The sequence below is a fragment of the Octopus sinensis genome, linkage group LG9 (assembly GCF_006345805.1).
Source record: "Octopus sinensis linkage group LG9, ASM634580v1, whole genome shotgun sequence".
In the NCBI taxonomy this organism is placed as follows: domain Eukaryota; kingdom Metazoa; phylum Mollusca; class Cephalopoda; order Octopoda; family Octopodidae; genus Octopus; species Octopus sinensis.
Genome location: NC_043005.1, coordinates 16,940,280 through 16,954,646, shown reverse-complemented (window position 1 = coordinate 16,954,646; position 14,367 = coordinate 16,940,280). Strand labels below are relative to the sequence as shown.

At 36.9% G+C, this 14,367-nt stretch overlaps 1 protein-coding gene across 7 annotated transcripts in view; it reads right to left on the bottom strand.

The window, feature by feature from the left end:
* The window catches only part of LOC115215522 (afadin), a 232,217-nt gene that overhangs the window by 54,785 nt on the left and 163,065 nt on the right, over nt 1-14,367 (bottom strand). For all 7 annotated transcript variants that reach the window (XM_036505804.1, XM_036505805.1, XM_036505803.1 and 4 more), the window contains 4 exons: nt 7,435-7,584; nt 3,808-3,905; nt 2,722-2,922; nt 495-658 (listed from right to left, as the gene is read on the bottom strand). In XM_036505804.1, coding sequence (XP_036361697.1) covers nt 495-658; nt 2,722-2,922; nt 3,808-3,905; nt 7,435-7,584 — 613 coding nt within the window. The remainder of the gene's footprint in view (nt 1-494; nt 659-2,721; nt 2,923-3,807; nt 3,906-7,434; nt 7,585-14,367) is intronic.

The following is a 14,367-nucleotide window of genomic DNA, read 5'->3' as shown; positions in this document are numbered from 1 at the left end:
AGAAAAGAAAATGAATAATGCAATCCTAGATACATTATTTCTAAATCACACACAAGACATTTTTGATTATAGGAACAAAGCTGATTTGTGGTAAAAATAAGTGTTTAATTTACTGATAAAAAAAAAAAAAAAAGATTGAAAAGCAAGTGCGTGTATGTGGAATGATTTGAACTTAGGATGACAAGGACTAAATTGGAAAAAGAAATAACATATGTAGTCTGCTACCATCATTTCATCTATTTCCATCATTAAATAATTATTTCTTACATTAGCACAAGACAAATTTATAGGCAAAAAGTTGAATCCCAGGGGAACAAAAAGAAAAGGAGAAACCAATGGGACAAAATAAAAAAAAAAGCAAAGAAAAACCCAGGACAGAACAAACCCAAATATACTGCAATCCATTTAATCTGGCACTGACCTGGCCAAGTCTATCACAAAAAACTACATAATCAAACACACACAATTTATCAACCAATCATTTGATTTCTTACTTTCTGAGCATTTCTTCCCTTGCTCTCTCATGGCGGGGAATGTTTTCCTCTATTTGTTTAGAGTAGGTACCAGCATCCATTTCAGGGTCGTATTGTCTGATCTGAGAATCCCTTTGATTGTTTTGCAGTCTGTGATCGGGAGACCGAGAAACTTTGGAGGGTCTCTGCCAAGAAGAACATTTTAAAAAGTTACAGAACAGGAGGCAGTAGTAATGAGAATGGCAACATTGGGTGGGGGGAACTATTAGCACACCTCAAAAAAAAGGTAAAAAACACTGGAACATTCTATGGAAAAATAAAAGCTTTTTTGTTGTGTATACTATGCAAGTGAGAGAGTTGTTAACCATAACCAACTGATAATGAATATAATATTAACCCTTTCGTTACTGTATTTATTTTGAGATGCTCTGTGTTTCTTTAAATTACTTTAGATATAACAAAGAATTTAGTAAAATAATAACTTAGTTATCATTCAGCTAGTGTTAGGAACATAAATTGTGACTAAGGTTTGGTGGAAGATTTTTAATTCAAAACTTAATGAAAATGAGGCATTTCTACTGAGAGCCAGAGCCAGTTTCAGGAGAGTTGGTAACGAATGGATTAATATGAAGTGACCTAAAAAGAATTTTTGAAAAGCTTGTGAAGAATGTTGTAAAATTAGACAAAGAAAAAAATTTGAAATCTCGTCCTGGCAAGAAGGTGGATTAAGTGAATCCAAAGACCCAGTCTGAAGTGATCCCAAAGTGCTGAGGAAGGGATAAATTGAGCATAATTTGCTCCTTTCCACCCATCACTCTCAGAAGCAGTCCAACAGTCAATGGACACTCCTGTCCCTATCTTGATTATGCAGTAAGATAACCATTAGGGGTTTATATAAAATCAAATATGAGAAAACCAGTATAATACAAGGCCTGAGATTTTGGGAGACGGGAATAGTCAATTGTATCAACTCCAGTACTCAACTGGTACCTTTTTTATTGACCCCGAAAAGGATGAAAGGGCCAGTCAGGCGGTACTGTCAATGGCCACACTCAAGTGGTGTTTTTACATGTCACCTGCACAGGAGCCAGTCCAGTGGCACTGGTAACACCCTCACTTGAATGTTGTTTTTCACATACCACCGGCACAAGTGCCAGTAAGGCGACGCTGGCAATGATCATGCTTGAATGCTGCTTTTTACGTGCCACTGGCATGGGGGCCAGTCAGCAGCCCTGGCATGCCAACTCAGCCAAACTGATAGGGTGTTGAATTATTGACTAAGGGTGAGGTTGAATTATTTCTCTACACTTCTGTTAAGTTTATAATAAGTAATTAGTTTCAAAAATAATTAGAAACATCATTTAACGTCTGTTTCCCATGCTGGCATGGGTTGAACAGGAGCAGGAAAGTCAGAGAGCTGCACCAGGCTTAATTGTCTGTTTTGGCATGGTTTTTATGGCTGGATGCCCTTCCTAATGCCAACCACCATACAGAGTGGACTTGGGTACTTTTTATGTGGCCCGGCACCGGTAAGATCTGTTTTGGCATGGTTCTTCCAGCTGAATGCCTTCCCTGATACCAACCACTTTACAGAGTAGCCTGGGTGCCTTTCACATGGCACCAAGCCTCTGTAAAATTATTTTCAGTATCCATTAATGTAATCAAACATTTAAAATTCCAATTTAAAAGGAAAATAATATGAAACATCTTGATTGTGACAACAAAAACATGAAGTTTAGACTTAATAACTGCAAAATGCTGAAGAATGAAGTTTGGTCAGTTTGAGAATGACACCAAACAAGACAAACAGGTTGTTCGACCACTAATAGCAATATCTTGATTGTTAATGGTTGAATGATATTGTGTAAAGTTAGAGGAAAGAGAGAGAGAGAGAAGAAGGAAGGAGCAAGAAGAGAGAGAAAGGGAGGAAGGAGCAAGAAGAGAGAGAAAGAAGAAGGAGCAAGAAGAGAGAGAAAGGAGCAAGAAGAGAGAGAGAAGGAAGAAGAGAGAGAGAGAAGGAAGAAGAAGAGAGAGAGAGAAGGAAGAAGAAGCAAGGAGAGAGAGAGAGAAAAGAGGAAAAGAGAGAAGGGAGGAAAAGAGAGAAGGGAGGAAAAGAGAGAAGGGAGGAAAAGAGAGAAGGGAGGAAAAGAGAGAAGGGAGGAAAAGAGAGAAGGGGGGAAAAGAGAGAAGGGATGAGGAGGAAAAGAGAGAAGGGTGATAAAAAGAAATGATTTGTAGATATTATTACCTCATCAGATCTGGAGTCACAAAATCTGAATACGTGATGATCCCCAAACTGTACCAACATCCCATGTTGTAGGAGGGTCGTCTCGTAGATCCGCCGATTATTGATGTAAGTCTCAGCATCTTTCCGAGTTGGTGTCACCGTCACGCTTCCATTCATGTGTGCAATCACACAGTGACACGGATGAATGTTTGGACCAAATAACTACACAGAAAAACATAGAAATCATTAATATTGTTTTCTCCAAAATAGATAAGGTCACAAATACAAGTGAAAGATATAACAGAAACCAGCACATTACTGGTACTTAATTCAAAGACAGTGAAATGAAAAGTAAAATTAACCTTAGTAGGATTGCAACTCAGATACCTGACCTTAGGATCAACACCTCTGCACTTCAATATCTTACAGTGTGATATAATAATAATATAATAAAAAAAAACATTGTGTACAGTGCTCAGGTGCACTACAACTCATCTAAAGTGTATATATAATCAGGTGTAGTTTCGGCAGATTTCGGAAAGCATGAGGGCCTTAAAGGATGCAGTGTCATGGCAGTCAAAAACTGACGCAGGCAGTTTGTTCCATGCTTCAGCAACTCTGAACGTGAAAAAATGTTTCCGAAAGTCATGGGAGCTGTGTTGTTTTCTGACTTTGTAGGCATGTCTACGTGTGTTAGACACATGGAAATCAAAAAGGTGTTCAGTGTTGTTATTGGTGAGGTGGTTGATAACTTTGTGGGTGTTTACCAAGTCCGTCGCCAGATGCCGGAGCTTCAGTGAATCCATGCCCAGGGAAACAAAGCGCTCAGAGTATGGTAGGTGTCTGATGGAGGGTATGCGTTTGGTTGCACGTCTCTGAACAGATTCCAGGAGGTCAATGTTCTGAGCAAGATAGGGGTTTCAAACTGATGATGCGAATTCCAAGTGTGGTCGTAATGAAATCTTAACATTTAATTACCACAGGCATAAATCTCAGAGTTACATACAATGATGATGATGATACCCACTTATTTACACTGGGTGTAAATAATTCATCTTATATATTTAGTGATTACAAGTTTTAAATCAAAAGAATAACGAGACTAACCTGAAGGTATTGTCCACTCTCAGACGTTGGTTTCTCACTGCCAACTTCAGTAACATTCAGCTGCAAATGGTGACGTCTACCATCCATTTCATCCATTCCTGTAGAGAAAAACAAAGATATATTATCTCAGCATCACTATAATATCATTATTTTTACTATTTTATACCCTTTATCCCATTCCCCACCACCACACTTCAATGGCGTAAAATTGAAGGTAGACCCAGGAAAACCTGGGACGAGGTGGTGAAGCACGACCTTCGAACTTTAGGTCTCACCAAGGAAATGACTAGAGACCGAGACCTATGGAAGTATGCTGTGCGTGAGAAGACCCGGCAAGACTAGTGAGACCATAACCCGTGGCCTCTACCTGGTGTAAAATTTTGTGCTGGAAGCAATTGCTTTAAGTTGGATGTCCTTCCAACCTGATGTAGAACCTGTTTCATGTTAGTGAGCAACACTAATTTTATGTTAGAGAGTGTTATGTAAGTGGTACGGGGTTACAACACAATAGGTGTAGGGGTAAGTTTTGAACTCATGACCAAGCAGTCAAAGAAATCAAAATTTCAGTTTCTTCACTCCCCTATCCACAGTTTATCCCAAATATATTTTGGTATTCGGTTAAGAAGGGGTACTGAAAAGTTACTGGCTTTGGGTAAAAGAAACTACAGGAGGATCAGTTAATTATGATTGTATTCAACATATTCCCCTCTCAGATTCACACACTTACTGCAGTGGTCCTTCAGTTTTTCTAAACCCTCTAAAAGAACTCAGGTTGGACCTCCAACCAGGCCTTTCATGATACCCTTAAAGTCGGGAACTTTTCAGCACCTCTCATAACTTATCTCCATCCTAACAGAACAGAGAAGTGAGGGTAGGGAGTATGTCCCTTTACATTCTTTTTTTGCTCTTTGATTCCTATTTTTACTCTCCTGGACTAAGATAAGCCCAGTCCATGTTTAAAAAATTCCGATGGATTTTTATTAAATATGCTAAATTGCATGGTTCATTCAAATTGCATTTAAAATTATTAAATCATTTTTTTACATTTTCAATCTATTTTAAATTTGTCCTATTTTTATATATACAACACAATACATTTTATAAACATAATTTCAGAGAAAATTGTGCAACTATTTGCAACAAAATAAAACTGTTATTCTATACTTAAAGAATATTCAAATATGAACATTTAGTTACATTAAAAGGCTTTAGTTTAAATTTACAAACACTGCAATGACTGTGCTCCAGCATGGCTACAGTCAGACTAAAACAAACTAAACTGCTAAGAAGAATGTTACTTGAACACGATCTTCATATGCAATGATTTCATAAAGCAGTAATTAAAAAACAAAAAAAATTATTCTCTAAAATAAATGGTTTCTTGGAGAGTATTAATGTTCATATTGTGGAGCAAGACACTTTTCTCTGTAACACAAGACTAACAATGACCTTTTTTTTTTTTACGCCCATACAAGGTCACACATTATAGAGGAGAGAACACATATCAAATTAAGTTCTAGTAATTCTCTTAATATTATCAAGTTTAAAAGGTTGAAAAGGCGAAGTAAATATCTACAAGATTTTGATTCAGAATGTAAAGGGACATGTGGGTGTGTGGTAAGAAGTTACTTACCAACCACATGGTTCCTGGTTTGGCTCAACCAGGGTCCATATAAGATTTTGTTGCTTCAATTTATGAGCAATAAATCAATTATGCTTTGACAATACACAAATTGTTTTGACAAGTATTTTTTTTTATACAAATGATATTTTCTCTTTTACTCTTTTACTTGTTTCAGTCATATGACTGTGGCCATGCTGGAGCACTGCCTTTAGTTGAGCAAATCAACCCCAGGACTTATTCTTTGTAAGCCTACTACTTATTCTATCAGTCTCTTTTGTCAAACCGCTAAGTTACGGGGACGCAAACACACCAGCATTGGTTGTCAAGCGATGTTGGGGGGACAAACATAGGCACACACACACACACACACACACACACACACATATATATACGACGGGCTTCTTTCAGTTTCCGTCTACCAAATCCAATCACAAGGCTTTGGTCAGCCCGAGGCTATAGCAGAAGACACTTGCCCAAGGTGCCATGCAGTGGGACTGAACCTGGAACCAAGTGGTTGGTAAGCAAGCTACTTACCACACAGCCACTCATATTTAATAAAAATTCAATAGGAATTTTTTAAACATGGACTGGGTTTATCTAAGTCCAGGAGAGTAAAAATAGGAATCAAAGAGCAAAAAATGGTTGAGAACCACTCAAGTAAACCCTTCAATGTGTTGCCCCAGCATGGTTGCAATCTAATGACAAAGAAGTAAACAAAGAATTGGTGGGATATGGACTGTGAATGTGAAGAGATTTAAGGAAATAATCGCATATTTCTAGGGGTAAAAGGAAATTTGTAGAAATGGATAAGAGTCCAGTGAACTGATCCAAGCATGTTTGCTTTCTTATCTTTGGATGGATAAAAAGGTAAAGTTGATTCCATTTAATGTTAAACTATTTCTGTCAACACAAAAAATGTCTAGACTCAGTGAAATATAATCTAACTATATAAAACCATTTAGCAGCTATACAGCAGTTGATCTCCTAAATAATCTCAGACATACTGCATGGCACACAACTGACTGTGTGTGATCAATATGAAATCAGACACGCTAGAATTGGTTTCTATAAAATGGTTCCAATTGAAGAAAGCCGATAGTGGAACTAAAAAAAAAAAGTCAAAATACAAAAATAAAAATGATAAAAATGCAAGAGGATGGTTTGAAGTTTACTACTTTAAAAATCTGGTGCAGATAATGAGAAAAATAACATTATAGTTCTGAGACCATAATGCCAGACAGTTCGTGTCTGGAACATACTCAAGCATTGATTTTTTTTTTGTTTTTTTTTTTACCATAATTTTTTTTTTTTTTATTGTTACTTTTCATATTATTCTTAGAATTGTTTCATTTAAGTTACATTCAGAATCAGACCTAGTTTAGTCGGATCAACTACTCCATTGTTAGATTCTGCTTTAACATTATTACTTCGTTCTTTAAGAGTATCTTTTCTTTTTCACTAACAAACCCTACCTCAAATAATTCCAGAATGAAACCCCACCCACTACTACCACCACCACCATCACTACTTAGAAAGAAAAAAAACTGAAGCATCAATTAGTAATTATACAGGTTTACTGATGCTGATGTCAATGGATACTGTCCCACACACCCACTTTATCTTTGGTATTTTGGCATCATTTCAACTATTGTTCTTCAAATGGCCTACAGACAAATCATCTTGCTTTGTAATGTTGACATATAGGGCTCCGTTATAAACATTTATGCCATCAGTCAGCCCAACAAAAATAAACAAAATAAATTTGATAAAAAAAAAAAAGATAGGGTAATAAATTTTGTATCAAAGTAAGCCCAATAAACCAGTGAAATTTCATTCACATCCAGCAGATATAGTTTTATCATGAAAGGTTGGAGGCGGGGAGAGAGCAAAGGTTTCTGCCAGACTTGACATTTCATCTCAAATGGGAAGCGGGGAGAGGAGGGGGAAAAAAAAAAGAGGGACAATAAAGTAAATAAAATAAAGAGAAAGAAAAAAGTTAATACCAGGATGAATTTCAACAAGGTATGGCAACTGGTACTGAGATGACTCTGGAGAATGATCACGATGGCGCAAGTCATTGTGCGACACGGCACGAATGCGTTCTTTCTTTCTGTCATCTTGTGGTCTCAGTCGTAATTGGAAAATGATGGTTTCTAAAGAACAAAAACAGATATAATTATATCATGTGTTACATACATACATACATACATACATATATAATACACATATAATGAAAGATGGTCATAAACACAGTAATGGAAATTAAACTTTGTAAGCAAGGTGACTTACAAAACAAATATTTCAGGTGTCTTTTACCAGATGTTTCAAAGGTAAAACTTTAACTCTTTAGCATATCAACCAGCCATATCCAGCCCCAAATTTTCTACCAATTTTATGTTCAAACTGACTGTGTCCAGTCAAAATATTCTACCTGATTTTTGTGTTCAAACTGGCTAGATCTGGTGCTTCACACCTACCTAAGAATGTCATTCTAAAAATAAACAGTCATATCATTGAAACCATGAAGTTATAAGATGGGGCATTATCAATTTCAGAGAATATGAATAAATAAGCATTACATTTGACAGAGTAATCTGAATGCTAAAGGGTTAATGATATAAATAAAAACCTCCCATCAAAATTTCACATTAATTTGTGTTCCAAACACCTGCTTAACAACTGCAAAATAATTTTAATTCTTATCTAAGGCAGCATACTTCAGCAAAAATATGTAACTAAAAGTTTAAACAGTACCATAAAATAATTATAAAACCAATAATTCTATTAAATACTGGTTTTACGATTATTTTTATGAATTTTTAAAGATTCCATGTAATTTTTTTTATATTATAAATATACTTATTTTATTTTATAACATTTATCATTGACTGGAATCGGTTTAAGGGATTTAATCAGATAAAGATGTTACAGTTTCTTATTAAACTGCAAGCACAAGGAAGATGGTTTGCTAATGAAATATTTAGAAATGTAAAATGCTGGAAGAGATGAGCAGTTTTTTATTTAATAAATAAACATTGCAAATACATCTGTAGAAATCGCATGTGAGCATTACCCTCACACACCACTTGCTGTAAGTCCTGTATACCCAGCCACCATTAGCTCAGTAGTCTGATCTTCAATTCTGATAATACTCTCTCTGTGTAATACAATAGAGTCAGTCTCATTACTACCGGGCCCCAGGTTTATACCCTACCTGAACAAGAGAAACAGCCATCTGATAAGGGTAGGACTTCCTTCCTTATACAGAGAGATGATCTCAGAAACTACAATGTTACAGGATAGCAAAACATGAGCACTTCATGAGAAGGATGTGTGATGACCAGAGAGGAGTGAGGAGGGCTCACACTGTTGGATGTGTAATTTTAGTGTAGATGAATGACAGAACGCAGATGAGTTGAGTAAAGAACTGAGTACAAAAGAAATCAGATCTAGTGTGTTAAGAGAAGAGACTACACTGCTATGGTCATGTGATGCACGTGGAGGATAATAACAGTTGAGTAAAGTAGTGCCAAGTAATAATCCAAACTGGAGGATTCTGTGGAAGAGAAAGCTATGGAAAGAGGTGGTAAGGGTCGATCTCAAGGAGTTGAATCCAACAAAAAAGCTGGAAACGATTACAACTTAACCCTTTAGCATTTGAACCGGCCATATCCGGCCAAAAGTATTCTGCCTGTTTTATGTTCAAACTGGCCAGATCTGGTCTCTCACGCCAACCCTACAATATCGTTTTAAAAATTAACAGCTACTTCATCAAAATCTCATAGCTCCAAGATAAGGCATGATTAATCCAAAACAAAGTGGATGAAAAAGCATTAATTTTGGCTGAATAATGCGAGCACTAAAGGGTTAATGCAAGCAGGTGAAAAAAAATACATGTAAAAATTAAGATTAATCTAATTTAATTAATCTAATTCACCACAACAGGTTACACATGTTCAATGATTGACAATTCCTATGTTCTATTCAGCAAAGCTGACTTTATATTTCATGAAAGAAATATTGATTTCACACTATCTGTATTTATGACATTTTTAGACGAGATCTGAAAACGCATAATTTCTGAATAAATTTCTAATCTTGATTCTAAAATTTGTTCACTCTAATGTATCTATTCATTACAGAACTGCATGATTTTCATTGTAAAATTGCAAACCTGAGTCTAATATTCCTATCCAATAGATTAACTCTTGTCTGCTTGCCTGTGCTTGTGTACAAGTGAGTAAGTGTGCATATGGCTGAGTTGAAGAATATTTAAATAACCTTTGTTTCATACAATGAATGTCAGGCTTAAATAACAGCACACCATGTTTGTTTATACAACTATAGCAACCATTTTACTCGAGATTATATATATATATATATATATACATACACACACACACACACACTCAGATACATATATATATATACACAAATATACACACACAAGCATTATATATACACACACACACATATATACACACATATACACACACAAGCATTATATATACACACACACAAACATTTATACATACACACACATGCATTTATACATACACACACACACAAGCATTTATACATACACACACACACAAGCATTTATACATACACACACACACAAGCATTTATACATACACACACACACAAGCATTTATACACACACACACAAGCATTTATACATACACACACACACACAAGCATTTATACATACACACACACACAAGCATTTATACATACACACACACAAGCATTTATACATACACACACACATACACACATATATATATACACATATCTACACACACATATACACACGCATACACATTTATACACACAGTATGGTTACATAGTGAGAGACATAGTAATTGAAATCTAATTGTCAGATATTCTTATCTATTCTGAGCCAACCTTAGCTCTATGTCTGTCAGTAATATACACTTTCATCCCACCTTAAGGTCATCCCTGATCTAGGTGTCAAGCCCAATGATTCCCATCATAACGTTCAGACAATCTATCTAATACTATAACATACACAATGTATTTTTGCTTGGTACTTCTTGCAGGGAAAGCAACCATGTAGAGGCTCCTTTGTAGAATCCTAGCTCTATGTAATACCTATTTCTTTATTACCCACAAGGGGCTAAACATAGAGGGGACAAACAAAGACAGACATAGGTATTAAGTCGATTACATCGACCCCTGTGCCTAACTGGTACTTAATTTATCGACCCCGAAAGGATGAAAGGCAAAGTCGACCTCGCCGGAATTTGAACTCACAACGTAACGGCAGACGAAATACCGCAAAGCATTTCGCCCGGCGTGCTAACGCTTCTGCCAGCTCGCCACCTTTGTAATACCTATGTAATACCAAAGTAGAATTGTGTAACTGTTTACCATGCCAAGTCTGTTGTACTTCATTCAATTCTCTGCGAGAAAATTTCCTGGCTTAAAATCAATGTTTTATAAAGGAGAGATTTACTTATCTTTTTAACCCTTTAGCATTTAAACCAGCCATATCCGGGCCAAAATATTCCATCTGTTTTATGTTCAACCCTAACCAGATCCTCCTACCCTACAATGTTATTCTGCATTAAACAATCACATCATTGAAATCTCTAGGATATGAGATAATGCTTGATTAATTCAAAACAATGTGAATCAATAAGCATTACGTTTGACAGAATAATCTGAACATTGAAAGGTCAGTGCTCTGAAAACTAATAAATCCTGACCCAAAGGATTCTTGAAATACAATTCAACAAACTGAAGCTTCATAAAGGCTGAAAATTACATAACTTGTAATTTCTTTTAAAATGAATGTGATTTTCATTATCAGCATGCGTAATTTACATCAGTGAATTTGATAAAAATTGGCTGAGTGGTAAGTAGCTTGCTTACCAACCACATGGTTCCGGGTTCAGTCCCACTGCGTGGCACCTTGGGCAAGTGTCTTCTACTATAGCCTCGGGCCGACCAAAGCCTTGTGAGTGGATTTGATAGACGGAAACTGAAAGAAGCCTGTTGTATATATGTATATATGTGTGTGTGTGTGTGTGTGTGTGTGTGTGTGTGTGTGTGTTTGTCCCCCCAACATTGCTTGACGACCGATGGTGTGTTTACGTCCCCGTAACTTAGCAGTTTGGCAAAAGAGACCAATAGAATAAGTACTAGGCTTACAAAGAATAAGTCCTGGGGTCGATTTGCTCAACTAAAGGCAGCGCTCCAGCATGGCCGCAGTCAAATGACTGAAACAAGTAAAAGAGTATATCCATTTACTTAAAAAATGTAGGATGTGATTTGAGGAAATTCTGGTTACTATTTCAAGTAAACGAGAGTAAAGGCAAGATGAAAGTTAAAAAGATTTTATAATTCTAATTCTGCCTTCATTTTAAATGATATTTTAATAAACACAACTTTCAAAGAGTTGTGTTCAGAGGAGAACTTAACATTTGTTTGTGACCCGGACAGGAGCGAGACAAATTATTCTCAGTGTGTGACAAGTTGGGGGGTTTATGACAGGTCAGTGTACTCAGATTAAATTTACCTCAACTCAAAATAGGATTTAAAAATATAACTGACAGAGAGCTGGTGATAGACAGGTGAGGGAGGAAGAAGGAGACAGAAATAGACAACAGAGATAGCAATACATGAATAGCGAGAGAAAGACATTCAATACTTGTAAACAGATATTGTCAGAAATAACACCAATATGTTTGTAGTTATTTGACCCCAGGCTGATCTTGATCAAAGAGAGTCCAGCTACAACCAATCTGTTTTATTCATGCAGAATTTATCTGGGATATATTAACAGGTGCAGGATTGGCTGTGTGGTAAGTAGCTTGTTTACCAACCACATGGTTCCAGGTTCAGTCCCACTGCGTGGCACCTTGGGCAAGTGTCTTCTACTATAGCCTCGGGCCGACCAGAGCCTTGAGAGTGGATTTGGTAGACGGAAACTGAAAGAAGCCCGTCGTATATATGTATATATATGTATGTGCATGTATGTTTGTGTGTCTGTGTTTGTCTCCCTAGCATTGCTTGACAACTGATGCCGGTGTGTTTACGTCCCCGTCACTTAGCGGTTCGGCAAAAGAGACTGATAGAATAAGTACTGGGCTTACAAAGAATAAGTCCCGGGGTCGATTTGCTCAACTAAAGGTGGTGCTCCAGCATGGCCGCAGTCAAATGACTGAAACAAGTAAAAGAGTATATCCATTTACTTAAAAAGTGTAGGATGTGATTTGAGGAAATTCTGGTTACTATTTCTAGCTAGGTTTTCTCAAATAGTTACCCATCTAAGTACTAATTAGGCTCCGTCTTGCTCGACTTCAGAGTTTATTCTGCAAGAGATAACTAAAACCCAGGGTTTTCAGCAGGCTATGATGGTCAATAGCAGCTGACCTTAGTAGCGATGTAAGTGGGCTGGGATCACTGTTACTGGGGATGTTGTTGCAGAGCTGATGGCTGTTGTCAGTTCACTCAAAGGGTTTGGTGGTGTTGAAGGAGATATTGTCAGTAGTAGTAGGTGGTGGTATTGCTGCTGAAGCTGATGGTGTTGATAGTGAGAACGCAGCTGCAGCAACAACAGCAACAGGAGCTATTGTTACTTTTGTTGTCAGTGTCGAGAAAGCCTTCTTGCTGCAGTTGGCGGTGGTGGGCAGGAAAACTAGAGGTTACTGAAACAATACTGCCGCTGCTGCTACATTCACTTACATTTCTAAGTCTTTAGTTGACACACCTAAATTATTCAAAACATTTACTAACCCCCATCTCACCCCCACCTCACCAGTACCAAAACAAGACACCACCATCACTGACACAAGTTGTGATTGTGTCTCTTGAAGGAGATAAAATAGATCATGAAAAAAAGAATGCATTAATCTTTACAGAGACAAGTTGGCTGTTCAAGGTGGTTTAGACTTTAAAGCTACAGAAGATATGAAAGAGAGAAAGAGGGTAGATACAGCAGAAGTGTTGTTATCTATCTGTCCTATTATTATTATTATTATTATTATTATTACTATTATTATTATTATTACTATTATTATTATTATTACTATTATTATTCTCCTTGCAAAGCAACAATAAACATTATATTAGTGACCTCTTTCTCCAAAACCTGCGCCTCGTGACCTTGGGAGTTTTTTTGCCCCAGCTTTTATAAAAATAGTAATTAAAGAGTAAACAACAGGTTCTCATGTTGGTTGCTGGACCTACCAGAAATAGCAATCACATCTCCCTCAAACTATACCCCACTACCTCAACAGGAGAAAAACAACATAACCCTACACTGTGCCTGTAAAAAGACAGGATGGTCAGAGTCACAGTTACATCACAGCATATCCAGGAATGTCAGAAGATTCCTGCCCTATTCTACAAGATCAGCAATTACAAGACCTGTTCTATTATTAGGTCAGAGGCTACTCACCTCTGTCTTAAAGCTGTCAATTTCTGCTCATTATTTTCATTCACAAATTACAAGTCAACCCTAGTACAAGGGTTGTCTATTACAGTCCAATGAGATCAAACCCCAAAATCACGAGATCACACAGCTAACTATTTAACTCCATAATCTTGACTATACAATGAGTAATAAAAAGCAAATTTCTTAAAGATTCTTTGGGGTATCTCACTGCTAACTAAAGAGAGAGCCTATAAGAAGAAGACAGAATCTGCTCCACAGAAAATAAAATTAAATAAATTTAAATAAAATTAAGGCGGCAAGCTGGCAGAAACGTTAGCACGCTAGGCAAAATGCTTAGCGGTATTTCGTTTGCCGTTACGTTCTGAGTTCAAATTCCGCCGAGGTCTACTTTGTCTTTCATCCTTTCGGGGTCGATAAATTAACCCTTTGGTGTTTAAGCCGGCCATATCCGGCCCAAATATCCTACATGTTTTACATTCAAACTGGCCATATCCAGCCCCTCACACCTAAC